General features: G+C 30.4%; 3 protein-coding genes and 2 long non-coding RNA genes across 7 annotated transcripts in view; 3 read left to right on the plus strand and 2 right to left on the minus strand.

Annotated features, from left to right (window-relative positions):
- Positions 1–10217, plus strand: part of LOC105153815 (uncharacterized) — a 48199-nt gene extending 37982 nt beyond the window's left edge. For 2 of the 3 annotated variants that reach the window (XM_087411858.1, XM_011068889.2), the window contains 5 exons: positions 3802–4019; positions 4142–4404; positions 6095–6267; positions 6580–6859; positions 7200–10217. In XM_087411858.1, the coding sequence (XP_087267984.1) occupies positions 3829–4019; positions 4142–4404; positions 6095–6267; positions 6580–6859; positions 7200–7531 (1239 nt within the window). In that variant the 5' untranslated portion in view covers positions 3802–3828 and the 3' untranslated portion in view covers positions 7532–10217. The remainder of the gene's footprint in view (positions 1–3801; positions 4020–4141; positions 4405–6094; positions 6268–6579; positions 6860–7199) is intronic. The other variant, XM_011068891.2, reaches the window with a different exon arrangement.
- Positions 9812–14937, plus strand: Hr83 (nuclear hormone receptor 83). Its single transcript, XM_087412037.1, has 6 exons — positions 9812–9880; positions 10229–10379; positions 10517–10612; positions 12146–12409; positions 12660–12968; positions 13107–14937. Exons 1-6 carry the CDS (start codon positions 9812–9814, stop codon positions 13340–13342), a joined length of 1125 nt encoding a protein of 374 aa, XP_087268163.1. The 3' UTR covers positions 13343–14937.
- A 551-nt stretch (positions 14938–15488) lies between these two features.
- On the minus strand, positions 15489–19441 carry LOC105153813 (uncharacterized). The gene is made up of 5 exons (XR_847137.2): positions 18558–19441; positions 17992–18058; positions 17415–17471; positions 16898–17028; positions 15489–16644 (listed from the first exon to the last, which is right to left on the minus strand). It is a non-coding gene; the product is annotated as an uncharacterized LOC105153813 (long non-coding RNA).
- Positions 19442–19590: 149 nt separating this feature from the next.
- Positions 19591–22138, plus strand: LOC105153816 (sorting nexin-24). Its single transcript, XM_011068892.2, has 3 exons — positions 19591–19875; positions 20681–20871; positions 21154–22138. The coding sequence occupies exons 1-3, from the start codon at positions 19723–19725 to the stop codon at positions 21314–21316; spliced, it is 507 nt and encodes a 168-aa protein (XP_011067194.1). The 5' UTR covers positions 19591–19722; the 3' UTR covers positions 21317–22138.
- Positions 21863–27021, minus strand: LOC147907737 (uncharacterized). The gene is made up of 2 exons (XR_015546907.1): positions 25279–27021; positions 21863–24949 (listed from the first exon to the last, which is right to left on the minus strand). It is a non-coding gene; the product is annotated as an uncharacterized LOC147907737 (long non-coding RNA).
- Between the last annotated feature and the right edge of the window lie 628 nt (positions 27022–27649).

Consider the following 27649-nt stretch of genomic DNA (forward strand, 5'->3'; position numbering starts at 1 on the left):
CTCATATTAGAAATTAATTCAAATTATAAACACATTAATTTGATTCGAAAAGAATTATAATTCGAAACTACAACTTAAAAAGAAGTTAACCTTTTTTTAAAAATCTTAATCGAATTTCATCTTCTGCGTGTAATATTAATATATAAGAAAACAAACAAATTAAGTGTAAATAAATAATTTTTAGCCCAAACAAATTCATAAAAATTGTATAACATTTGCCTTTCTTTTTATATTACAAGAGATAGATTTTCATTTACAACAACCAAAATTTAGTCTGACCCGATTGATCGGAACTCACTTCGCTGTACGGCAGATCGTACAACGCGATCGTACATATGTTCACTTGCGCATTTCATCGGCACACGAGTTCGCTTATACAACCATACACATGCGACGAAAAGTTTGGTCCCGCCTACACGGGGTATATTTGTGACCGCGATGGCCGCTATCGGTATCTCCGATTCAACGGTCGGAGCCAAGCGATGAAGGTGGAGACGCGTCTGCGCGTCTCCATGCCTCTCTCTTTCTCTCGCAATGTCTTTATTCGTTGAACAGCACCTCTCTTTCTCCGACGCGTAGACTATCATTTGATCCCCGCCAAGGTACATGCGGCGAAATCCCCTCTTTGAGACCTGCGCATTTCTTTCTCTCCGTTTTCTCTCCTCCGACTCCTCTCGTCGTATCCTCATGAACTCCCTACTCTCGACGCGTTTAACTTTGCGCGCTAAACGGATTTGACGAACAATCTCTTGTAAAATGTCATAAATCATATATTCATTTTCTTCAATTCTAATTCTTATTTAAATCATTTAAATAAACGTCCAAAAATAAACGGATAAATGATGCAAGTAAATTATTCACTCGTTATTGCTCCATTGTCTTTCCATTGTCTCTTCTTTTTCTCACAATTCCTTGCACTTTCATAATAAACGATTAATTATGATCGCGCGACACTTTGTATGGCACTCCTGAGAAAGGATTGTTAATATGATCGCACGCAACACTTTATAATATATTCGAAGGAGTGAAAATGTCCCATTCTTTTTCTAAATATTTTCACTCTTTTTCAAAGATTGACTCAATTTTCAAGTCTTTTGACGTGAGATTTCACTTTAAAAGATTTAGAGAGTACACGGCGAATCTTCATGAATTATTCAATCTAAATTATTATTCACATTTTGTATCACTCGCACAATTCGTGCGTTGCCCGGCGATTTTAAACTGGGAAAATAATAGGAAAAATTTATGATGCGTTCAAAATCTTTGATACTTTGTATAAATACAATAAAATATCTGTTTACAAGTAGACGTCTTATACTTATGAATTAAAGAAAGCTAGTTAACTGTGTTAATCATTAATTGTTCATAGAATATGTTTCGTAACGCAGAGTAATTCTCGTCGCAGCCTGCCTGCTCAAGTATCGCTGTGCGAATGATAGCAAATGACGGCGACCTTGTGTACATACGCAACCACCTCATCACGCAACTGCCACGCCGCGTCTACGCAAAAATAATCACCAAGGTCGTTGTCGCTGTGCGATTTTTTTCCATGAAATATTCAACATATTGTTAAATAACTATTAAATATATTCTATGAACAAATATTCCCTTATTGCTTACATTTTGAATTTCAATGATTAAATTGTTGCAGCGTATTTCGCACTTTATCGCAATAATAAATCGGATAAGAGATATACTCTCTCTAAATTTTTTGGAATGGAATTTCACTTTAAAGAGTAAAAATTGATGTTTAAGAGTGAGATTTCACTTTTTAGAATGAGATTCACTCTGAAAGTTTTAGATAGTAGATACGCGAATATAATTCTTTTTATTGTACAAATAAAAAATTTATCCTTTCTTTTGCGCGAATATATTTCAAGTATATCTCTCTTTTTTCGTACAAGCTATATTTTATCTGTCCACCTTTCGGAGGCTGATACCTGAATCCGTCGAGGAGGGCCGACTCGTAGAATATATGCCAACCATGGCGGTATTACGATCGCTTGGAAAATGCATATCCGAGACAATGGAATGACTGTGGGTGGCAAGACTTGCGAGAATTCAATACCTATTACCCTATTGCCTGGCTTATCTTGTGTTTAGGAATGCTTAAATTTTGCCAATACTTTTGTTCATTCGAATTATCAATATTTGTATTCAACCAAATGTTGCAAAAATTATATATCAAATTATATATCCTTAATTTTCATTGAATATTATTATTATTGATTAATATTATTTCCTTTGAGGTATTAACAATTCATATATATAATTTTAATTAAAAGAAAATAATAATAATAATAAATAAACAAAAATATTGAAGAATAAATATGTAAAATGAAATGAAGTGGACATAATAAATAAGCGTTCGTTTTTGCCAAAACAAGAGAAGTCAATATTCATAGATATATCATACAATTCATACCTTTAGCTGATAATATCCATTTTTTCTAAATTTTGCAATGCAAAACGCATCATATTCTATGCATCACACTCAAATGGGTTGCATAGATATGGTGAGGCTGCACATATTCTTAAGGAGATGCGTATCCTAACAATGAAACGTGTGGGCGGTTACAGGATTCACATACCAAAATGAATGCGGTGTGCAAGAGATATCAATGTATCGGACTACGTACCTACTATTTTCGTTCTTAACAATACTGTGAAATAAATTCTTGACGTGCCGCAATAGCATCAGTATCAGTAAATATCGTTGCGAAATCTACATTGCATAATATTATAAAATTGCGCAACATGCACGCGGAAATTACTTTCAATTCATAATTATCAATTATTACAAGTATTTGTCATTATATTCGTTCGATCATCTCGATTATGCAACATGACAAACAAAGATAATGACAAATAAAAGTTGAGAACTACCCGCATGCCGCAATAATATGAGAAATTAGAAAAAATGGAATTAACTTATATCGTCTCGTAGTGATAATAAGATATCTCTCTATACATATATTTACATTCAATTAAATTCAACAAATATTACGGTTAAAATCGTATATTTATATTAATAACATAAACAGAGCTAAAAAATATTTTATAGCACATGATAAAACTGAATAAAATTAAATATCCTTTCGGTCAATGTTCTTATTGCCTGTCATAAAATTTATTCAAAGTTTAAAAGACACTACTCGCTCAAGTAAGTCGAAACTTATAGTTTCCTGATCCACGACCACAAAATCGTTCCTTTACATAGGCAGACAGAAGAAAGGCCCGACGGCGACCATGAGAGGATTTGGCATTTATTCATGATCAACCTTGGTCTCATGGGCGGCCTATGTCGCATTAGCTCGTCGTCTTACATGACGCTTGGCGGGATCTCAATATGCATGGCCGGTTATCGGCTCTAAAGGGATCATTAACATTATCTGCTGCAGGATGTATTATTGCCATATTACCAGCGTAACGATATATCTTTCCATGGTAGCAAAATGAGATTGCCGGCGGCTATCCTTTAGCAAAGTATATTGTGCCGCCGTATTTTGTGCTTTTGCACTTATATTTTATATTGTCGGCATCAACAATAACACTAAAGAGACCTTTACCTTTACCTTTTTAAAATTAAAGGGATTTTCGCATCATAGCTGTCTTATTATAAAGATGATTAATTATAATTATAATTTACGGATTATTGAAATACGCGAACCGCAATTAATTGTGACTATTAAAAATTGACTACTAAAACAATATTCATGTATTTCAAAGGAATGCAAATTAAAATGTTCTTGAGATAGAAGATGGAGAGTTAATAACTTTCGATATCTCAATTTTTGACAGATGCCACGGTGGTAGCTCTCGAGGAGGATGTTCCACGGGGGCGGAAGTGGCGGGTACGGCGCAAGTTCCGATTACCAGCAGCAGTCCCAGCAGCAACAGCAGCAACACGGGCAGCAACTCCAGGCGCCTGTCTACGTTCCATCGTCTAGACCAGCGATTCCATCTGCAGCCACGGCGGCGCAATATCATTCCTTCCCTACTTCACCCTCGCCCGCATGGTACGGTGGTATATTTGAAAATCATACGTGCGTCAATCGCGCGTATGCTTGAAATCACTGACACGTGAGTTAGTTAAATTATTAAACATCCTTGTCAAAAAAACATCCTTGATCCTTTGAAGGGAAAAGACGGCATCCTGGCAGCATGGGGTGGAGACGTATGCGGCGCATCACGCGCTCGCCGGACATACGAGCGGTACCGCGGCGGCGGCGATGGGACCGCATCCTGGACCCGGTCATCCGCATGCGGGACATCCGCACGCGGCGCATCCTCACTCGACTCTCGCAGCAGCCGCGGCTGCACCGTTCTATGCGCAGAACGTCGCGATGATGTCCTCGTGGCGCGCTTACGACGGCACCGGTTTTCAACGTGCATCACCTTATGGTTCGTACATGTACATGCGATTTTTTTCTCATTATAAATGTGCTTCTCCACATGTCTGCTATGGGTCTGCTGTGAATCTACTAATCTCTGGTCTCCGTAAACAAATTTAATTTGCACACGATGCAGCAAAAGTAAAAGTTTTTTGACGTTAGCTTTTCAGTAGATATCATGATAATAATTATAACTTACGTGCACGTTAAATAAATAAATTATGATGGAATTAAATAATATCAATACTGATTTCGATTTCTAAAATCGAATGAGAAAAGCTATTAGAAAGCTTATCGGTCATCTTAAGAAATATAATCAATATTGAATCAATATTAAGAAATTATTTTCTTCGATTAAGAGATACTAAGTAGATAAATATTGATAACTTACTATATCAGTATGATTGTATTAAATAATGTTATAAGTGTTGCGCTATCTTTACTCGCTCTGACGTAAAAATATCACTAATGTAGCTGAATTTCATTATCTTTCCCTGCTATACTTAAAATTTGCTCGCGACGGCGCGTGAAAATGGAGGTGCTTATATCGCTTTTCGTTGGCGTGCATCACGCGTGAAGTCGCAATGATAAACAAACAAAAGTTATGGGAACTACCCGCATGCCGCGGCGATAAGATATGTAGGCATGCAATTTCCTATGGTGCCGATTAGTTTATCGAAACCACAGACGATATCACGAATGGAGTTCGTGAGGGAGTACTCGTGGAATTTTCAAGCGTATACGGTTTAGTGTGACTTAAACCCTCATTTCGGAGGTAAACCTTTTATTTTCATGTCATCTCGATGGCCGAGAAACAAGAGCTTTCCAGTCAAAACTTTCTAAGTGAAAACAAAAATCATGCGCAATAATAGCGCTTGACAAAATTGTCTCTCGTTTAACTTTATAAGATTTTCTAGCTGGATGTTATTGGCAGACATATCATAGCCTGTATGAATCTTTTATCAATATCCGACAATAAAATCGTATTAACGCGCGTGAAAAGAAATATTTAACTTGGTGATTAACGCTAATTTCGTGACAGCACCGCTCGAAAGAAAAATGCTATGCTGAGACGAAGAGAAAGAAGCTACTTTCCTTCGCGGATGCTATTTACCGCCATGCACGCGGCGGGCCATGTGCGATGGATAAGTGATAGCGGTGCCTTTGAAGTGAGCCGGGTCGATCCCGCGGTCAAGTGTTTTACAGCGTAGCGACGGAGAATCGGTTCAGAGAGCCAGCGCGGGCGGATGCTTCCTCTGGAGAATCGGGAACAGTCCGTCGCGCATTCTCTGCTATGCTTTGCCTTTTAACGTTTAACTGTAAATCCAGCTACGGGCGTCCTCGAGACGTTTCGATAAAATGTAAAGAACGGGCTTATCTCATCAGTTCGAGGGGCGCGGATAAAACCAATTTCGGATTTTCACGCGAAAACGAGTAGAATTAGCATTAAAAATAAAAGAGAAACTCGGCAAAAGGTTGCGATTAATATCGTCAAAATAAAATAAAAATATCTTATTTTTCGCGACTTATTATTAGTGCTTTAAAATTGTTTTCAATCAAATGTGTATTGTTGGAATCTCTTTATGAGATTTTTCCAAATTTTAACTGATCAGTTTTGTCCTCTGTTGTATAAGTTACAATAAACATTAAATTAATTAACTGTACGTTAATTAATCAACCAAATACGAAACTGATTACAGATACCGCAATGGATTTCCAATTTGGCGAGGGTCGCGAATGCGTAAATTGCGGCGCGATATCGACGCCGCTCTGGCGGAGAGATGGCACCGGTCATTATCTTTGCAATGCATGCGGACTTTATCATAAGATGAACGGCATGAATAGACCGCTCATCAAGCCCTCAAAACGCCTGGTAAGTTCATCCACAAAAGATTGTCTACGTATGAGTACTCATTTTGTGAAGAGTCATGTCTTTCGTATGCTATACCCGCGAAAAGAATCTCTGATCTTTAACAATAATTTTTAGCATAAAAATGTTACTAGTTTATAGAGTACATTGTTCAAGTATAGAGATATTTTTATATATAAAGTTGCGTCATATTCTTATCATTAATGGAACATCTTTTAAAAGAGAGATCTGTTCGATTCTTCTAAGAATACCCTGTTTATTCACATAATTGCATTTGTACTTGAGTCGTCTTGACGTGTGTTACAAATGGGACAGATGTCGGAATTTCAGACCGCAACGAGGCGACTCGGGCTGTGCTGCACAAACTGCGGCACTCGCACCACCACCTTGTGGAGGCGTAACAATGAGGGTGAGCCAGTGTGCAACGCTTGTGGATTATACTTCAAATTACACGGAGTCAATAGGCCGCTAGCCATGCGAAAGGATGGTATACAAACAAGGAAAAGAAAACCGAAGAAGACTCCAGAACAGAATGCTAGATCATCTCAGGGGGATCATGAAACCACTGCCTCGACTACATCCTCACCTTCTACAGGTTGATAAATGTTAAATATTTTTTTCTCTTGCGTGGTAGTTTGGTAGAGAAATGTATGTATAAAGTATAAAAATATAAACTCCAAAATAAACTTCTGTTTTAATGCATAAACTAAAAACATGATAATTAGTAATAATTAATTTTTTATAATTCATTACTCACAATTTAAAAAATATATTTTTTAGTTTTAAATTTAGTACATATCAATACACTTATTACATATCAATAAAAATATCATTTTCCTTGCATTTTATAAAATATTTAAGTTTTTCTGATTACTTTATTATTTATAATATACATACATCGATCTATTTTTAATGTCACAAATATTTTTCTACAGACTTGAAGAACAATCAACAACAGCAGCAGCAACAACAACAACAACATCAGATCGAGGTGCCAAAGTCATCGGGCTCATCAACATCGACTGATAGACCTGTTTACCTCGGACATACCTCTCTCTTGGCGACTGGAAATGTACCTGCTGTGAAAACGGAACCGCGGAGTTGTGATGGCGTCGTTGGTCAACCGTACTCATCTTATTATCAACATCCTCATCAATTAACTGTCACTAGCGAACATCAGCAACAGAGTTATTATGGCACCCAGGAAGCACCCTATCATCATCAACATCATGTCACTACAGCGGCAAAATTACTCGCGTCTTCGTAATTGTTTAGTAATTGACATTTATTCATTAGAATTGTCTCGAAAATAGATTCAGACGCGTTGAAAAATGAAAATTTTTTCCGCAGTATGGATTAGTCAAGAATTTGTCGAGAAACTTAAAGATCGTAAGTTTCTAATAATGAAGGAGATATATTAGAATTGAAGATTGTGATTGAATTTTAATCCGATTATCTGGGAAAAAAACAAGAGAGAATAACGAAATTAAGACACTTCTTTGACAAGTGGAAGAAGAATTCTTCTGCAACATGGGACTAGTCAGTGACGTGCAAATTGTTTTGAAATTCAAAGAAAAATGGTGATAAAAATTAAAATATTATGAATCCAAGAAAAGAATATTATTTTTCAAGAAAATACGTAAGTTTTCAAGAAAGTGATTACTTTATACAAAAATTTATGCATGAACATTTTAATGTGTAATAAAATTATCTGAGAAGAGAAAAATATCATTACATATATTATATCTTAAAAATTTTGATTTTAAACGTGTCGTTAATAAATAGGAGGGAAATTGGATCTCTAGTCAATGACAGGGATTATAAAAAAGTTATGAAAGACGACGCGTATTGAAAATTACTTTGCTAATTTAACAGTAATAATTGGAATTACGAGAAAATGGAACAAAAGTATAAAATATTAATATGAAAAGCAGCACATTTCCATATTTAACTACGCATTTTTTGCGTTTGAATATCCGATACATGTAAATAGCTGAATTATAATACAATTAGTGCAAAAGTGCTTCCTGGTTTGACAAAAGCGCAAAGATACTTAATAAAAATGATGATTTGGCAAGGCTAGTGTGCAACAAATAGAAATATGATTTTTGCATTCAAAGAGCAATGAAGCATCATATTACTTTTCAATTTTCTAATCAAATAGTAATATTTCGAATATAAAAGTCACTTCCCGAATATAAAAGAGAAAGATATCTTTTCGTTATTTATTGTAAGTGTTAAAATAATATTTATGCCAATTATATCTCACGATTTTTTGTTACACAGCAAATGCCTGCGCAACCAGAGTACTTAATTGTAAATAATCTCCATAATAAACTATTGCAATATTAGAAATAGATAAACTTTTTCGGCCTCGACGACTCTTCATTGCTTTACTACTATACTGGATTAGAACATTTACTTATAATTCTCCGTGATTGCTTGAAATATGTGTTGAATTTTACATGAAATATTCTATTGACAAACATAATAAGCATAAAATTAATTGTAAGAAATAAACAAAATAAAAAAAAATGCAAAATTTTAATTACAGAGGATGAAGTTAATTTCTCGAGGCACGAATACAATATTATCAGATTTAGCTGTAATCCCTGCACGAATATAATAATGATTCACTTCGAAAAATAACTAGGAAAAGTCTGAAACATTCTTATAATTTATTGACTCGAAACTATTGTCACGGTTTCTTGACGAATATATTTAGCTAACGTTAATGAAAAATGAATTTTTGTGTATAGTTCCTCTGTAACACTACTTTTGCAATGCGCAATAAATAATTTACTCACTTAAACACTTAAACACAACAGAGAAGTTGCGTTTCTTTTTCCGAGCTAAAGAGAGATCCTATTTAAAATAATATAGTATAAAATAATAAAAACTTAATGTTGAACAAAAGATAAATCAATCACGTCGCACTTTTTTTAGTATTAAAATTCCCGCAATAATATGTAGCATTATAGGATAATTTGAAGGTATATATACATATAGGTACATATCCTTTATATATGTACCTACATTTTTTTATATGGACAAATAAATTATTATATAATACGTAATTGATGTTGATATAAAGTATCTTATATGATAACAATAAACATGATATTTGTAAAATCAGATGCTTTCCTATAGTATTGTTTAATTCTATCTTTTTAATTGTATTGCTGATAAATAAAAGAAGTTAAAACTTTTCTGTTGAGTAAAATTCAAAATAATTTTTATAATAAATATACGCGAGAGGGGGGGGGGATAAGAAATTAAACTGTAAAAAGTTTCATTTAGCATATTTTCATGTATATTCCAACCATCAAACAATATTGTAAACCAAGAAAATAAAATCTTTTCTAATAAAAAGATTGCAATTTTACTTCTACAAAAAAATTCTTAAATTTAAATTATTGAATAATTGATTGAAAAGAGTTAAATGTGGTTTCTCTATTCTGGAATAATTTTACGATCGAACAATGATGTCACTCTCGATCAGTCTATCGCAAATATTATGCTTTCGCGTTTTGACATTTGAAGTGACATGTCGGACAAATCCAACTTACGTCCGTCCATTTCCACCACCAATGAGTTAAGTCTCCCTCAAACAGGGGTGAGTTCCACGTCCTGACAGAGTTTGCTTTCATTCGCGGGCTCGGTCGGACACGATCACCTTGATCATTACTCGGATATTATCGCACGATTCATATTCGAATTACAAAAACTTGCCCGATTTGTGTGAACCTGAACGTATTGCATTAAAATAAAAAAAAAATGGGTAAATATCTATTTTAATTTATTCAATCGCAAATAACACATATTTCAATGGTATGATTGTGCGTAATATGAACTGTCTTAAAAAGTACAAATAATTTTCTCGTAATAAAATTAATTGTAATTAATTGTAATTTTCAAAAGTAATCTTAATAAAATTCTTAACTGACAAACGATATTAACATTTCTCGCAATAGGAAGAACTCTACCTACACCAGTGTCCTGTAAAGTGTGTGGTGATCGATCATACGGGAAACATTACGGTGTTTATTGCTGTGATGGTTGCTCGTGTTTCTTTAAGAGATCTGTGCGTCGCGGTGCTCTGTTCACTTGTACAAGTTCGTACACATTTAAACGTTTACACAAAAGTAGTAAAATATAAGAACGTGCCAGATCACTCAATATCAAAAAAATAATGCTAGGAATAATATGCTGCTTAAATATCATATCAATAATCGGACTTATAATTCTTTAGATAGTAATGGATCCTGCACCATTGACAAAGCTAGACGGAATTGGTGTCCACATTGCCGTCTAAAGAAATGTTTCTCCGTTGGCATGAATACAACGGGTAGGTAAAATATATTAAATATATTTACAAAGAAATTTCTTTTAGATATTTGGATAATGAATCAAATTTTCGTTTTAAAATTAACAGTAATTATTGCGAAAAGATTAAACCTAATCAATGACTTTGATTTTTACATACAATTAAAGTCAATATAATCCTGAGTCACGCACACTTTACGTGGCGGACTCTTTTAGTTTTTTTGAGATTGAATTTTTATTTCCGATTACATTAAGTTTTACGTAATTCCAAGATTGTACGTGATTATAACGACTTTAATTATACGTAAAAATCAAAGTCATTGATAAGGTTTAACTTTTTCGCAATAATTACTGTTAATTTTAAAACGAAAACTTGATTCATTATCTAAGTAACTCAATATTTAAAAAAATTTTTCCTAGAAAGTACATAAATATTAAAATAACTTTAATTATATAAAAATCAAAGTCATTGATAAGATATAACCTTTTTGCAATAATTAGCAAATTAACATAAAACAATTGCTCATTGTTGATGTATTTTACGTTTGCATAAAGATCAAGATACATTATCAATTGTTTGCAATGTTGTTTGTGCATAATTTAATTTATAATAAACTTTCTTCTAAAAATTATAATTGTAACTTTTTTGTATAATCAAATAAATTTAATTTTAAATTGAATCATTTATTCTCATTCCGAATAATGTTGTATTAAATTGAATCGATATGTATTTTTTATAAAATCTTATATCGTAAGGGCGAATATAAAATCATCGCCAACAAGTAAACATAGCAAGGTGCTAACAAACTCAACGAGATGCAAATAATGGCGTGTGCTAGACACGTGCCTTCATCCTTAACGATATTCAGAAAAGTTAATTGACAGCAGAACCGTAATGTGGACAATTTATGTTAATTTGATGTTTGTCTTATATATATATTTTTTTAATGCAATAATAGTGACAAATATAGTGTTAAATAAATCAAAGATCTAAAAATTTGAGAAGAAACTAAGAAAGATTAAATCTGTTATAAGGATAGATATATGTAACAAATTGCGATAACTATCTTTCATGGATAATCCAGTAAATAATTTAGTAGTAGCCATTGCCATAATGTGTCACGAGAAATGATATTGAGTGTCAACTCCGGTCGTCAGCTCTTAAATACACAAACCTTATCCTGTGATCGAAGAACCAAAGCCTACTGGAATTCTTCAATTACCACACATCGTTTCACATTGATTATAACAAAAACGTAAATGTAAAATAAAAATGTAACACAATAAGAAGTATAGAAACTTCACAAAATTTTTCAATTTTCAAAAAAGATACAATATTTACAAGCTAATTTAAGCAAAGCTTATTTAAATTTTATGATATATGAATATTTAACAAATATTTAATTATTGTTGGAGTAATTGGTCATCTTCAAGAAAAAATTATTTTATTCTTCTCAAAACCAATTATAAAAATTAATGATAAATAAGAAGTAGAAGCTTTCTTGACTTTTCTTTATAAGATACTGTTAAATTTTTAAAGCATATATTTTCACAGCGGTGCAGGAAGAAAGAGGGCCACGTGCTCGAAACAATTCGCTCTCAAATCCACATAATTCTAACAGCACCTGGAAGCCTAGAGTTGATCCTTCAACATCTTTTTGTGCACGTTTTAATAATTCCGAGATATATTTGCCTTTCAAGAATCCCACACTGAATAATACTCTAATGATGAAGACGTTACACGAATCTGAAACTAGAGAGAATATTTTCTTTCCTGTCACGACGCGCTATGTACAGCCGAGGAGGATTATATCACCCGGTAATTTTATTTCCTTATAGAATATTTAAATTACCCGACTTTAGACAGAATTTATCAAGTATCTAACCTCTGTGTATGTGTGTGTATGTGTGTGCGCGCGCGTGCTATATTTCTAATAAAATATAAGTCTAATTTTTTTTTAAATCCATTTCCACAGTTTCAAAGAAAATTCAGATTTGTGGAGTAATGCAAATAATGTTGTGATATATATTTCTTACGAGAAATTAATTGGATTTTATATTGCACGCAGGCACGGCTATACAGTACGAAATATCCGCGCAAATATTTCTGGCAGCTATTCGGAATGCACGTCGTCATCGAGATTTTTCGATACTGAATGTAGAAGACCAAAACAAGATTCTTCGTCGGGGATGGTCTGCTCTTTTTGTTTTACGCGCAGCTACGTGGCCGGTTGATTTAATGAACATACGAGGACAAAGTGCAACGAGTAACGATAGTGTTTTAGCCTGCATAATTGCAACACGCGCTGCAATCGAAAAATTACAACTTGACGATGTCGAATTGTGTGTTTTAGACACGTTTGCGTTGTGTCGTCCAGGTAAATAAAAGTTAAACAGTACATATATTATATATGTATATGCAAGAAAGTCATATAACTTTTCGATAGTATACAAATAAAATATGCTTTCTCACTGATAAAAATGCGATTACATTGAAAGTGTGATTTAAATTGCAGAAATCGCCAATAATACTACAAACGGTGTCCACATAATGTCACAAGCGAGAAATTACGCTGTGAAAACTCTAATACAACATCTCCAACAGCAAGACGATCGAGAGAATAAACTGGCGAAGATTCTATTTGTCCTACCTATTCTCACCGGATGTTGCTCTCGAGAATTGGCTGAGGAATTATTTGCACCAATTATCGGCGACACAGATCTGGAAAGAGTTATCGCGTCTGTACGATAAATATCAACAATCGCATGCATATATATATACACACGCATGCATATATACACGCACGCATTTACACGAAATTGAAAAGCTAAAATTAGAATTTCATAATTTAATTTCCTTTCTAATAAAGTTTCCTACATAATTTGTTTTTGAGTTATACTGAATTTATGAGAAAAAGTTATTTATTTTGTAACACTTTCTTTAAAACGATATAACTTACAATTAGTAAAAAAAATTGTAGAAAAATGTTCAAAATATGGATTTGTTTGGAATGAACTTAAAGACTCATTTTGTACCATGCAATCAATTTCCCTAAGCGTATAACATTTAAAAAAAAAATTTCCTCTCTCTTTGAATGTTCGCCTTCAACGGCCATTATTTTGTATTATATTTTGTGTAAATCAAATGTGATCCCCATGGTTATCAAGAAGAATGTTCAAATTTTAATTTGAGCTTTGGTTCATCTTGATGTGATTTTTCATTGAGTTATCACTATTCGAAAAAATTATAAATTTGTGCTAAAATTTAGTGGCCTGTTTTTTTGCCTGTGAACTTTATTATTTTGTCTGTAATACAATCTTTCTAATTTTACTAAATTATTATGTCTCTACCTGACTGAATTCTTACCTAATCCTATCGATCTATCCGTATTTCAATCTATATTCTTACTTGTTTATATTTTGTCCTATTCATTTTTCTACCTATTCGTATATTCTAACTTAAAAAAAAAAATCTTTAATTTAATCCGCGACGCGATACGCGATTTATTAAAGAAACTGATTTTTTATTAATTTAGTGGGATATCAAATCTAATCGAGCGATAAATTCGAAAATTAGAGATTCAATTACGCGATTAACATTTAAATGGAATCTTTTCAATCTTGTACTGTTCGTACATATACGAAAAAATATAGGAAAATATAAAGAAAATTAAGCAAATAAACAAATTTGTACATTCCCATATAGGATTTTACTATTGATCCGATACTGGTCCAAGATTGATTACCAGATGACTTATATTAGCGCGATAATGGTAATCATGACTGACTCACTAATGGAAATACTATGATAACTTCAGCCCGATAATAGATAACTATACTGGCCAAACGTGAAAAACAATGTTGGGCCATTAATGGTTATCTTATCATGTCAATATTTAACCAATAATAGTTTTAATGCAGTGCCGTGACTATTCCAATTATTTTAAATGGTCTCCAATAAGAGACACAGATGATACAGTGTAACACAGTGAATCTTGTTTAACATTGTCAAATAAGAATAATTCACTATGTCATCTGTGATAAATGAAGATGATCCAATTTTGGCCTAAACGTTTTTATCTTATTATCTTTGTATACAGGATGGTTTGGAAAGTAATAATAAATCTTTCGCATAGAGGCAGAATGGACTAAAGAAAAAAACTACTTCTACCATTTTACGATTTTTAGCTAATAAGTATTATTGATAGTTAATAAAATATTAATTGCTAAAAATTGTTGAAAATTAGTCTTCAATAATTTTTTACTCAAATTTTATAATTTTTTACTATCAACTTTACAGAAAAATTGCAAGAGACAAAAATTGTTTATTTTCTTATCATAAAGAATTTATTTATCATTTAAGAATTCTTTTCAGAATTTTTATCAACTTTTCAGTACTGCATTTTCTTATTTTTACCAACATGAGAAAATATAATATTAAAAAATTCTGAAAAAATTCTTAGAGCTGTATGAAAAGAAAATAAACAATTTTTATACTTTACAGCTTTTTTTTTGTTGGAAGTATTTGAGTAAAAAATTATCGAAGATCAATTTTCGGCAATTTTTAGCAATTAATATCGTATTAATTATTGCGAGAATTGCAAAAAGATAGACTTTTCTTCTCAGTTTAGTCCATCCTGCTTCTATGCGAAAGACTTATCATTATTTTCCAAACACCTTGTATATTCAATTAAATATAACGACGTAAAAAAATTCTACATTGTGACTTATCTCTTTATCTTATTAGTTGCTTTTATATCGTTATTGTATCTAGTTGTAATATGTATTAAATATAAGTTAACTAAGTTTTTTATAGAAAAATTTTTATGGAAATGTTAATATAATTTAAAACATTCCGCGACAAATAACTTACAGGATCTTATATCAATTATTTTGTTTTATTTGTTATAAATTTATTTTGTCAATTAAATGAATAAGCTATAAATTATTAGCCAAATGAATAGGCTATAAATTATGTTAAAATTGATGCTGTAAGTGTTCAAGAATTATTTATTTTATAGTTATGTTATATCGCATTATATGTATAAATTATATGTATAAAAGTTAAGTTTAATCAATCGTTATACAATATTGTTTTTTTTCTTGTATAGGACAATTTTTTTATTTATACACATTCAAAAAATATTTTTAAATGTACATATTTTTTTGCACCAATTTATAGCATATTTAATCTTGGATAAATATTTGGGATGAAATTAAAGAAAATATATGCCTAACTCATTTAAGTTTTGCTATATAGCTATATAGATTTACTATATAATATTTACTATATATATCACAATATAGTTCTCTATTTTTATGTCACATATATTCAATATCCTATATTAATTTTTTTTAAAAGAAATCTGTGAAAACTTTTAAAATTCGCAATATTTTATATAAAACTTTATTTTTTTCTTATTTCTTCATTATTTATTTTATCAATTATAATTTAAAAACTAATTATTTCAATAATTTATTTTTTCTTACATTCATGAAACTTATTTTTGTTCAAATTCAACTCAAAGTGTAAATATTTTTTCTTATTTGTATTGTTCGTGAAGAAAGAAACTTTAATTCAATATTCTTTGAAATTAAAAAATTGAATCATTTCGAATATGTAAAACAATTAATAATTCAATAAAATTAAAAATATCAAGTATTCAAATTCTTATTTTGTTCCTTTTAATTGTATTTAATTTAATATTAACTAAGTGAATTAGCATTAAATTCTATTTCGTTTTCTTTCTTTATATGTATATTTGTATGAATACAAATACATTACTTCAAATACAATACACATCAAGTTGACAAATAGCGATAGAAAAATTCAAGATTAAATATGTATAATTTTTTGCAGCTCATCCATTTTAAGATAACGGATCCATGAAACGTTATATTCATTTCTAATATAATAATGTCGATACGATAGTTGTTTACTACATTTTTCACAGATTCATCACCTCATTAATAAAGTTTTTGTCACTCACCGACCGATGCATAGCAGTGGAGTTATCAGTAGTTACCGTAGTAGTTAGCGTAGTTACGATGATTCTGTTGTAATATAATACAAACATAAAATCCATTAAAATAGCATTCAAAATAATCAATAAATAAAAAAATAACTTCTATACATGTACATTAAATTTTTCAATAATTTTTTATTTATATTTTCAAAATTGTCTCCATAAAAATAAACTTTCATAATATTTTAGATTCTTTTTCTTTAATTATTATTTTTAATCATCGAAATAAAACAACCTGATAAGATAGGACTAATTTTTATTGCAAAAGTAAACTTGCTCACCGTAAAGTTGCTCCATCAACGTCCGATAATAATTTTCCTAAACCTTCTCCTCTTCCTGCACAGAGTTGTCAAGCCTGCTTCTCTACTTTTCTTCTCTTTTCTTTGTTTGCCTTGCAATGTGTAGACAACATCTATTAAATTGAAAGAAATCATTTGTTAAAATTAAGTATAGTCGCAAATAATTACTGAATATTATGTGACCATATCGTACTTTGTGTAATCTCGATATTAATTACATGTGATACATCGTTTGTATTGCGACAACAGAAAAATAAGAATGGAGGAAATTTGTCGATACTCGCGATATTTTACAAATGAAATTTGAACATTTGAATGCACCTAACTTAGATAGCGAAAGTTTTTAGGTGTTCAACTTTACGTGTCAAAAGCGACATGATAGCGCTTCAGCTGTACAATACATGTTCAAATTATTCGCTGAATTATTAATGCCGAATCTAGATTACACGATTGTTAAATATTAAGAATTAGATATAAAATTAATATAAATTTTGCTTACTAATTCAATAAGTCATCGACACTTTTCATTCGAAACCGATCGTGTATTTGTCGCATTCTGCAAATAAATATAAATGCAATTAATGTGTCAAAGTGATTTCATCTCTCGCGTGATCTCTCTCTCCGATTCAATATTTAGTAAATATTGAATCTATAATTGCACGAATTAATACCTATTTCCATCAAAATAGATTAACTTTAATCTCTGTTCAACTTATTCTTCGTCTTTTTCTAATCTTTAGAACTAGAAAAAGACGAAGAGCAAGTTGAACCGAGATTAAAGTTAATCTACATTGGTGAAAATGGACATAAGTGCATAATAAACGACGCCCTGAAAATAAAAATCGGAGCGTAAATCGGATGTAATGGAAGAGTAACAGAAGCGTAAACGAAAATTCTAGAAAACGAAAATTGGAACAATAAAATATAAAAGAAGCATTCTTTTACATTTTGATGTTTCAATTTTCGCTTCCTAAAAGTTTCGTTTATGCTTTTGTTACTCTCTCATTACATTCAACTTACGTTTTGATTTTTATTTTTATCAGGGTAGATACAGGTACAATATAAGTTCCAATTACCATTTGATCACGATGTCACTCGTCTCAGGATCGGTCCGTCTTATGTCCATCTCATGTCTATCACAATCTATAAAGGAAGTGTAATTAAGGTGGCAAAAGATTCTCGTTTTTGCGTGGTTAATTTCATGCGTCAAGCCAAGAGCGGCGCGAATGACGCGACGTTGCTACGCTTGTCATTCTTGGCATCGCATGAATCTTTCATATTTCGAACATCAGATATATCTGATGCTCGAGATATGGAAATAATAATTATCATGAAAGCAGGTGAGCATATATTACAACATAGTCTGTTCGTCTTTTATGATGATCATTATTTTTATACTGTACATTGATAGGAAAATCTTATTGTTAATTATTCACGGCGATGAATACCGAAATCTGGATGCTTTCCATTTGATGACACAAGTCGACATGAGTGTCGTTCTATCTTTGTCACTCTCTGAACCTCAAGAAGGATAGAACGACTGTGTCGACTTGCGTTGTCAAATGGAAAATACTCAATAGTTACGCATTAGTATAAATATCGAAAAATGATTAGATATAAGTTTTACATAGGTTTTAATTACCATATTTATCGCAATGCCACTCGTTTGAGAGCCGATCCGTTCCGCTGTCTCATCTCCTATCCACCATATTTCGCAAATGAGATGTAAACGCATTCGAAATAGGCAAGCGGCGTTGTTTCCCGCGCGATCGGCTTTTGTCAAATAGCCAACTTCACGCGTAAAGCTTGGTCTACAATCAGTCGTATATCGGAGTTGGGTGTCGTACACATGCGCATTGGATTGGCGGTTGTCGAATAAAATTATCGCAAGTCGGCTATCGAAGATAGTCGGAATAGAAGATGGTCAATCTTTTCCCATCTTTTCCGATTACGATTAGATGAAACATAACCTTCGAACACATTTGTGTATGGATATATGAATATATTGGGTCATCTAAAAAGTATCTGCGGTACTTTGTCACTAGATATATGACCATCAACACACATCTAGTGACAAAAAACCGCGGATACTTCTTAGATGACCCAATATATTATGGAATCACTGAATGTGATTGATGAAATAATTATTGATTTTGTTCGCAAAAATCATTGCTTGATAAACGATATGGATTTTTAAAATGTTAGTAAAAAAAGAGATCTGTGGCAAAAAAATATCCACAAATTTGAGGAACTGTTATGATATAACATGTCAAGTATTTTATTTGTTAAATTATTATTATTTAATATAAAAATATTTTGTAATTTAATTCTTTTGTATCAAATTTAAGAAATGCCTATAAGAGCTGACACTGGGTAAATTTGTGTATGGGTGAATATAAATTTATTCAAGTTTAATAACTTGAATAATATACGTTTCAATCATCGTTTTGATCCTTTGATTCGTTTTGATTCCTTCGAGAGAAACGAAAGATAAGTGGTACCTGCTGCCGGCTTTTTAGCTGTTACTAAATTCTCTGTATTATCAACAGAATCAAAAATGGATGTAGTACGTAGTTCCCAAATCGAAAATGGATATACTGGCGATAGTGTATGGGCAATTTCGATGGTAACAAGAAAAAGGCCGGCATGGTCTCTATCATAGTATCATCTCAGGTTTCTCTCAAACTAGAGATCACTAGATTCAATTTCTAACCTTATGTAAATTTGTTGTACCAGAGATCTCTCTGGTTGTACATACAAACATTTTATATAAAATATTATTATTTCCGGAAATTATTAGCGATGCAATGTACGAAGCTTTTATTAACGGTTACCGTTTAGCTGACGTGTCACATGGCAAATCTTATTATGTTTACTGTATCGAAGTTTTGGAGTCAAAGACTGGCACTCGACATTTCATCGAGAGAAGATACAGCGAATTTAGTGCGTTACATCGCAAGGTACATTGCAGAGATGTTAATTATTAATAATTGATGTAAAAAAATTCATGATCTACTTTTTTAGTAATTACAATTTAGCTGTAACATCTCAAAAATCAATAAAGTTAGATATATTGGACAAAATTTGTGCACAAAATGAATGAATTTAGCAAAAAATAAGTGTCGCTCTGTCCTGCAAATCAAGATATTAATTGTTAAAGTTGACGACTATTCAGGTTAGGAAATCTGTTCGAGGCATAAAAACATGTAAATGAGACTGAAAATAATTTTTCTGCTTTAATTACACAAATTCTCTGTTTTAAAAACCAATTCTTTACTTTAAAAACAAATTTTCTACTGTAAAAACAATTATTTAGAAACGAATTTGTTTTTGAGGCAGAAAATTTGTTTTTTTTTTAAAGCGAATTTATGTTTATAAAATTTATGTCATCGATATGACAAATTTCCTAACCTGAATATCTGTCGACTTTAATAATCAATATCTTGATTTGCGAAGGAGAGCGACATTTTTTTGCCAGATTCATTTTGTGCAAAAACGTGTTGAATAAACCTAATTCCATATTAATTTGTAGTGTAGGGGGGAAGGGGAGGGGATTTACTGAGTAATTATTCCTAATTTTATTGATTTTATAAGTGTTGTAGCTAAACAATAAATTTTATAATTATCCTTTTTTTCCTTTTTTCCTGTATTAATATTTCTTTTATTACAATATTTTTATAAAATATGTTTTTAATACATCTTGTGTTTATTGAATAACAATGTATTGTATAAGAGAATTTAAGCCTTTTTAAAATTCTTTCTCAGTTGAAGAAGGATAATTCAGATATTGCACCATTTCCACCAAAGAGAGTAAGAAACTCGCAACCGAAAATATTGGAACAACGACGAGCTGCTTTGGAATTATATATACAAAAAATGCTAAGTCTATTAGCAACAAAACAACAAGTTCTCAATTTTCTGGGTATAGAAAGCCAAGAAGCTACGTTCCATCATAGGTATTTATTCAAGTGGATTAAATTTATAGAGAAGAAAAATGAATATATTATGTTTTTTATTTATAGAGAGTTTATAACAAAATAATTTAATTTTATTTAAGTTATTTTATATTTATCAGAATAATAGTTATTAAATATACATTAAATATATATTAATATTATTAAATATATATTAACAGAGTAAAATTTAATGTTTGAAAATATTTTATTGAAATTTTTATAAATATTGTAATATAGTAAAGTTTAATAGCAATTAATTTTGTCATTTTTTAACTTTTCAAGAATACATAAAGCTGCAGACAATTCAGTGCATAATCATCCAAATACTTTGGGACATCATCCAGTCTTGACTTTTCATTGTGATCCATATATCCCAGCTGATTCAACTAGCAGTCTTTCAGATGTTGTAACTAATGGTGTATTATTAGGTATATATAAATCTTGATATTATGAGTGATTTACAAGGTTGAAATAATGAATATAAGGTGCGTTTTTTTTATAATGCTTTTTTTTTATAAGATAAAGGTTGCGTTCAGGAAAAAAAGCAGTTTTTCAACTGTTATAAAATTCTTTAATATGATTAGTTTTGCCCTTAGTTTCCTCATTGGATTTAAATGTATAAATCAATCATATTCAAGAATTTTACAACAGTTGCAAAGCTGTTTTTTTTATTGAACGCAGCCTATGTATGTCAGAATGAAGAGAAAATATTTTTATTTTATATAATAAAATCTTATTTATAATAACTACATAGCATATTATGTAAATCTTATATTTATCATCGATAAATGATCAGTAGGAAATGTCAATGCATATTGTGTAGCTATTATTGATTTGGAATAAAGCTAGGATTTAGTTGCAATTATAATAATATAATTTTTGTATTAATCTTCATTTTTTGCGTTTTATCAACAAACATTTGGATGTATGTAACGTTATTTTTTACTTTTGATATTAATATTTAAATGTGAATGAAGAAACTGTATGTAAATTTTGTTTGTGTAAATATTTGTTCATAGATAAATACAAATCTAAAGTCTAATTATATTTATAAATTTTTGATTAGTGTCAATAAACTAATTGTACTGTCTGTTATCTTCTGAGATGATAAATATGTAACATATGTATATGTATAACGTAATACATATACAATATGTATGCCGTAAGAGAAGTAAAATGAAATAATGCTAAGTTATTAATTATGCTCTCTGTATTGCGTACTAATTAAAATAAATTTTTGGCTTATATTATTGTACTGAACAATAAATTGTACAAATTTATTTCAAAGCCCACTCTTTAGGCTAATTAGTGATCTACCAGTTTTTCTAATTATTAAAATTTCTATAATATAATGTTGTTCTCTTGCAGAATAATTACTCCATTTAAACACCTATATTTTTAGAATATAAACTATAACTTGTCTACAATGAATACTTTTTGTTTCCTGTGTTTTTATTTTTTGCTTATTATTGCAGCTTTCTCTCTTTGTGACTGTTTTATTGGCAGTTTTATTGGCATAAAATTTAACAATATCGCGATGAAAAGTCATTAATACATTTAACAACACGCATAATCAAACGCAAGTTTTGCAGATTAAAAAAATCAACAAAACTTGCGCTTGATTATCCGCACTGACTCTCATTAGCTCTGTTGTTTATTGATTATTTTTGTATTTTAAATATATAAGCACATTTCAAAAAAATATAAAATCGCAATTTGCGAGCAAGTTACCCTCCCGAATATTAAGTTTATCTTTTTACACTGAAAAAAAAATTTGTTCAATTAACTAACACACTTGTAGTTGTTTGCAAATTTGATTAATTTAACAAATTTTATTTAATTGAATTTAACCATATACCATATAGTCTGCTTAATATTGAACAGTTCATTAAGTAGACTATGTTTAAATTCGATTAAATAAAATTTAATAAAATAATCAAATCTGCAAACAACTAAATGTGTTTAGTTCGTTAAATAAATTTTTTTTCTTAGTGTGTTCCTTTTAAAAACTTAAATTGATACACATCAACCTACTTCGTATACTCTTAGATACTCTTCTTTCTTCTGGCCAGATTGAACTCACCTTTCGTTGCTCCTGGCCAACATTCTGGCTTCATTTGCCAGAAATCAATAAAAAGAAATACTCCTTTTTACTGCCGATTAACATCATTGGCAATAATAGATTTTACGTTTTTGTACGATGCGCGAAACACGAACGCGTCGCGAAGAGGCCATAATATTAATAAAATTGACTTATAGGTATTAATATGAATAATTATCAATAATAATAATAATAATTCTATTAATATTACAAATAAATGTCGCGTTTATTTTTTATTCGCGTTTATATAAAAAATATAAATATTAGGACTAAAAATAAATCTAAATAAAAAAAAGTTTTAAGTCATCAATGTTTTGATTTCAAATATTGGTTTCGAATATTATAAAACTTATAGATTAAATTTCTTAATATAAATATTACAATATGAAGAACAAAACTTTAATTTAAAAATGAACTGAAAATGACTAAATCGATTATCATATCCGATAAAATTCAAGGCCCACGTATTTTTAACGATTCGGACAATTCGTTGTTAAATCTCATCTCATTGCATGCGAAGATGAGAAATTCAGATGAATGATGTAAGCTCCAAAAGGAATAATTTTTCCTTGCATCAAAAATATATCTCTTTATATTTTGTAAATTATCAGAATCATTTTTGTACAATTTATTATTTTAATATTAAGTATTTTAAGTTATACAAAATTCTGAAGGCGATTTTAAAATAATTATGAGATAAAATTCTTCTATTTCTTGATAAAATGTATATTTTGGATCTTACATCATGTTACTACTTCAACTGGTATAAAATCCAGTTACTACATATGGATAAATTATAAAAGATCAGGCTAAAGTCAGTGCATTGAAATAAACAATAATAATTAATAACCATAAAATGTCTTTTATAAAAAAGCGAGATCAATAAATTATATGCGTTACATAAAAATTTTCGTTGTTATTTCATCAATAACATATATACAATAACAAATAAGTTGTAAAACAATAGAAGAAATTTTTTAAAAAACACATTTTGAAGTACACATTATATATATAGGATGTATATGTAGATATTGCTTTTCTGCACCAACTTATATAAAACTTAATCCTGAATAAATATTTGGGAATAGGAAAGATAAGAAAATTAATAAAACAATATTTGTTTGTTACACTGTAACAAACGCTTTTTCATTATGATATTCATATAGATGATTTCATTAATTCTAATTATTATTTTATATAAACTTTATATTTTTTAATTTTATGTATTTCATATATTTAAAAACGAATATTTTATTCTTTTTTATTTTTATTTCTAAATGGCTCAAGATGCATATATTCCCGAGAAAAAATATTTTATATATAATTATATAAAATTATACATAATTTTATATAATTGTATTTTTGTAATTTATAAAATTGTATATAATTTTATATAATTATATGTAAAATAGTTTTTTCCGAATTACTTTAATATTGTATAAAACACGACCATCGAAACAACCTATTTTTTATTATATTTCTAAATTTGAATTATCATACCGAGCTTAAGTTATTTCGTATCAAAGCGTTCACATTAACGTATAAATTTGCAACTAGTAAACAAAATTTGAGCTAAATTAAATAATCTTCCTAAGTTAAATAGTTTTACTCTATTGTAGTTAAATTAACGAGATATTATGTAAAAACAATGGCGACATATAGAAATAATTCAAACTGGGTGTAACGTGACTATAAATTTAACAGTACATGCACAATATATTCAATAATAAGAAGGCATCTAGGATTAAGTTTATCCTAATCTGTTCTAACTTATCCATTTTAAGACAACGAATGTATGGAATGCTTTACATATATTTACGTATATTTTTATTAAATTAATGCACATATGCATTTATAGATATATAATATATTAATAAAATTACCACACATCCGTTACCTCAATAAAAACATTAATTCGTCACTCACCAACCCGACGCGCAACAGCGGAGTTACATCTGCAACGTCGCTACGATGATTCTGTAACAAAAAAATATAAAATTCAAATTATAACAAACCAGAAAGAATACAAACAATATTTTTAAAAAACGCAAAGTTCTCTTAAAATAATCATATAATTTTCAAAATATATAATTTTTATAAGCATCGAATTTTTTAATTTATCATTGAGTTAGACATTTATAAAATAATTATACATTTTTGAAAACAGATCTTAATAATTCGTATATGAAATTTCAAAATAATTTTAAAATAATCCTTTTTCTAATTATGATTTTTAAATCATTGTAAAACGACTCAAGAATAAATAGAAGAAAGATATTGATTTTACAAGAGCAAAAAATATTTACCGCAAGGTTGCTCCGCCGGTGCCCGATGTCTCTTCCAGACCTCCTCCTCCTCTCAGAATCGGGTTGACATCCTCTCGCACAGGACACCCTCGTAAAACACTCGTGTAATACACTATAAACGCGCGCGGACTATTCATTTATAAAAATCTTTCGCGCGACACTGCGGCACTCCACGTTTACAATACCCATGATAGGTTGCTATTTCGATCAACATTATTTGCATGAGAGTATTTATATTAACGTAGCTTTTTTTGACTCGCGTGATACTGTTCGAAGAATAATCGAGTTATACTCAAGCGAAACAAAAATGTTACATTAAACAAAAATTGTCGTCCGTAATTATCGCGAAATAGTAATAAATTATATTTTTCTATCGCGTTTTGATTCTAAATAAATGAAATATAGGATTGCAAAAGTAATTGTGTTTTTTTAAAAGACATCTATCAGTAAAAACCGCAATTACTTTCTTACCAACCAATATAAATATATTTTGAGAGTAAGAGTAAAGTAGAGTAACGTTTCAGCTTTAAGAATCTCTTTTTTAAATTGCGATACAACAATTTTTAACGGATTTATGAGTAATTAAAGTCAAAATGATTCTTTTATTTAATCCGCGATAACTCAGTAATCAAAAATTGTAGGAATATTTCAAAAAAATGATTTTGTAGGGAAAGTATCAAGCTTTCACGATAGGTAGTCGAAAATTTTCTCAAATTTGTTTTGGGCACAAAGTGAAAAGGGTTACAAACCCACAAAGTGAGAAGAAAATTATCCGTCTTTTTCAGTTCGTAGTTTTTGGTATGTAAAAATTACCAAACTCATATAAATTTAAAAAATGTAGTAGCTTTTAAAAGTAGAGATTTCAAGTTTTAAAACTCTTTTTTTAAATTTAAATTTTATTCATTATTGACGAAGATATTGTATACAATTTTGAGCTAAAAAACACGCAATTACTTCCTTGCCAACCCAATATTTGTTACGTGATATATGATTGTCGTCTCAATTCTTTTATGATTAATTAGTCGTGCGAGCTAGTAATATAATTGTATGCTTTTAATGTTCAGTAAAATACAATATTTCATATTATTTAGCACGATTTATCGCGATTACATTTCAAAAAGAAACGTGAAGAAGAGCGGCACGCGACACGCGGTTAGTCTGTACGGGCTTCGGTAAGGGAATGACTGCGCGGTAACTACGCGTAAACATGACGCGTCACCCCGTGCCACCCCGTGCCACCCCGTGCCACCCCGTGCCATCCCGTGCCATTCTCCTCCCCTCCCCAAGGTCGCGCGCCAATCTTCTATCAAAATATTAACGCATATACGAAGTAAGTAAAATAATATATTCTTAAATGCTTTAGATTTTTAATATTCTCCAATTAATAGGTTTTGTTGCACACGATTTTTGCTCTGTTTCTTAGATTCATTACGCACATACACAACACATGAATATCTTACGTTTCAATTGTGTTACAATTAGTAATTGTTAGTTTGTAATAACTTTATATTACATAAAATCCGTGCAGTGTACATACATTTTTAATAAAAGAAAGATTAATGCCTTATGGCTTCTTGTTACTTTTGAATCTTTATTTAATTAATCTTTATTTAATTGTAAATTATCAGAGAGTGAGATATAATAAAAATTGAGATATAATGGAATGTCAGAAACACTTCATGTGAGCAATTTTGTCAAAAAAAGGACATTATAAGTTAAAAAGCACTTTTTACCTTTTGCCTTTTATCAGCGTATTAGTTGATACGAAATATTTTAAATTATAAAATAAATGTCAAATATATGTTTTTCAATGTATATATATTACGATATAATTAAATGACACCCGCCACCGACCAAATCTAAACTGCAGCTAAGTTTTGAGAAAAATTGATAAATTATTGAGAAATTATTTCATTAATTCGTGATGAAATAGTGATGAAATATTAATTGGATTTTATTTTATTTCATGTAATATAAAGTCTTATTTTATATCTTTTATTTTAAATAAGTCTTTTTAGTCAGGTTGGTCATATTTAAAACAATTTTATTTAAAATATGTATTTTAAAAGAATAAAATATTTATTATTTTAATTGTACCATTCGATAATTCAATAAATTTAAATTCATGCATTGTACGCTTTCGATCCGAAAATTGAGAGTTATACAAAGCCTTCAACGTGCTATTATTCATAACCATTAAAGAGGACAAGTACCAGTTGCAAATTATGAATATTGATCAATTCGCGTTTATTGATATCTTTTAATTTTCGTGACTTTAATTTTCGGAGCGACTCATATCATTGTCGTCTCCCTCCAATGTCGCCAAGCGAATGCCGAAGTGATGACGTGGTCAACCACCTTGCCGCGCGGC

This window comes from Acromyrmex echinatior, chromosome 12 (genome assembly GCF_024713525.1).
Source record: "Acromyrmex echinatior isolate Ae372 chromosome 12, ASM2471352v2, whole genome shotgun sequence".
NCBI lineage: Eukaryota > Metazoa > Arthropoda > Insecta > Hymenoptera > Formicidae > Acromyrmex > Acromyrmex echinatior.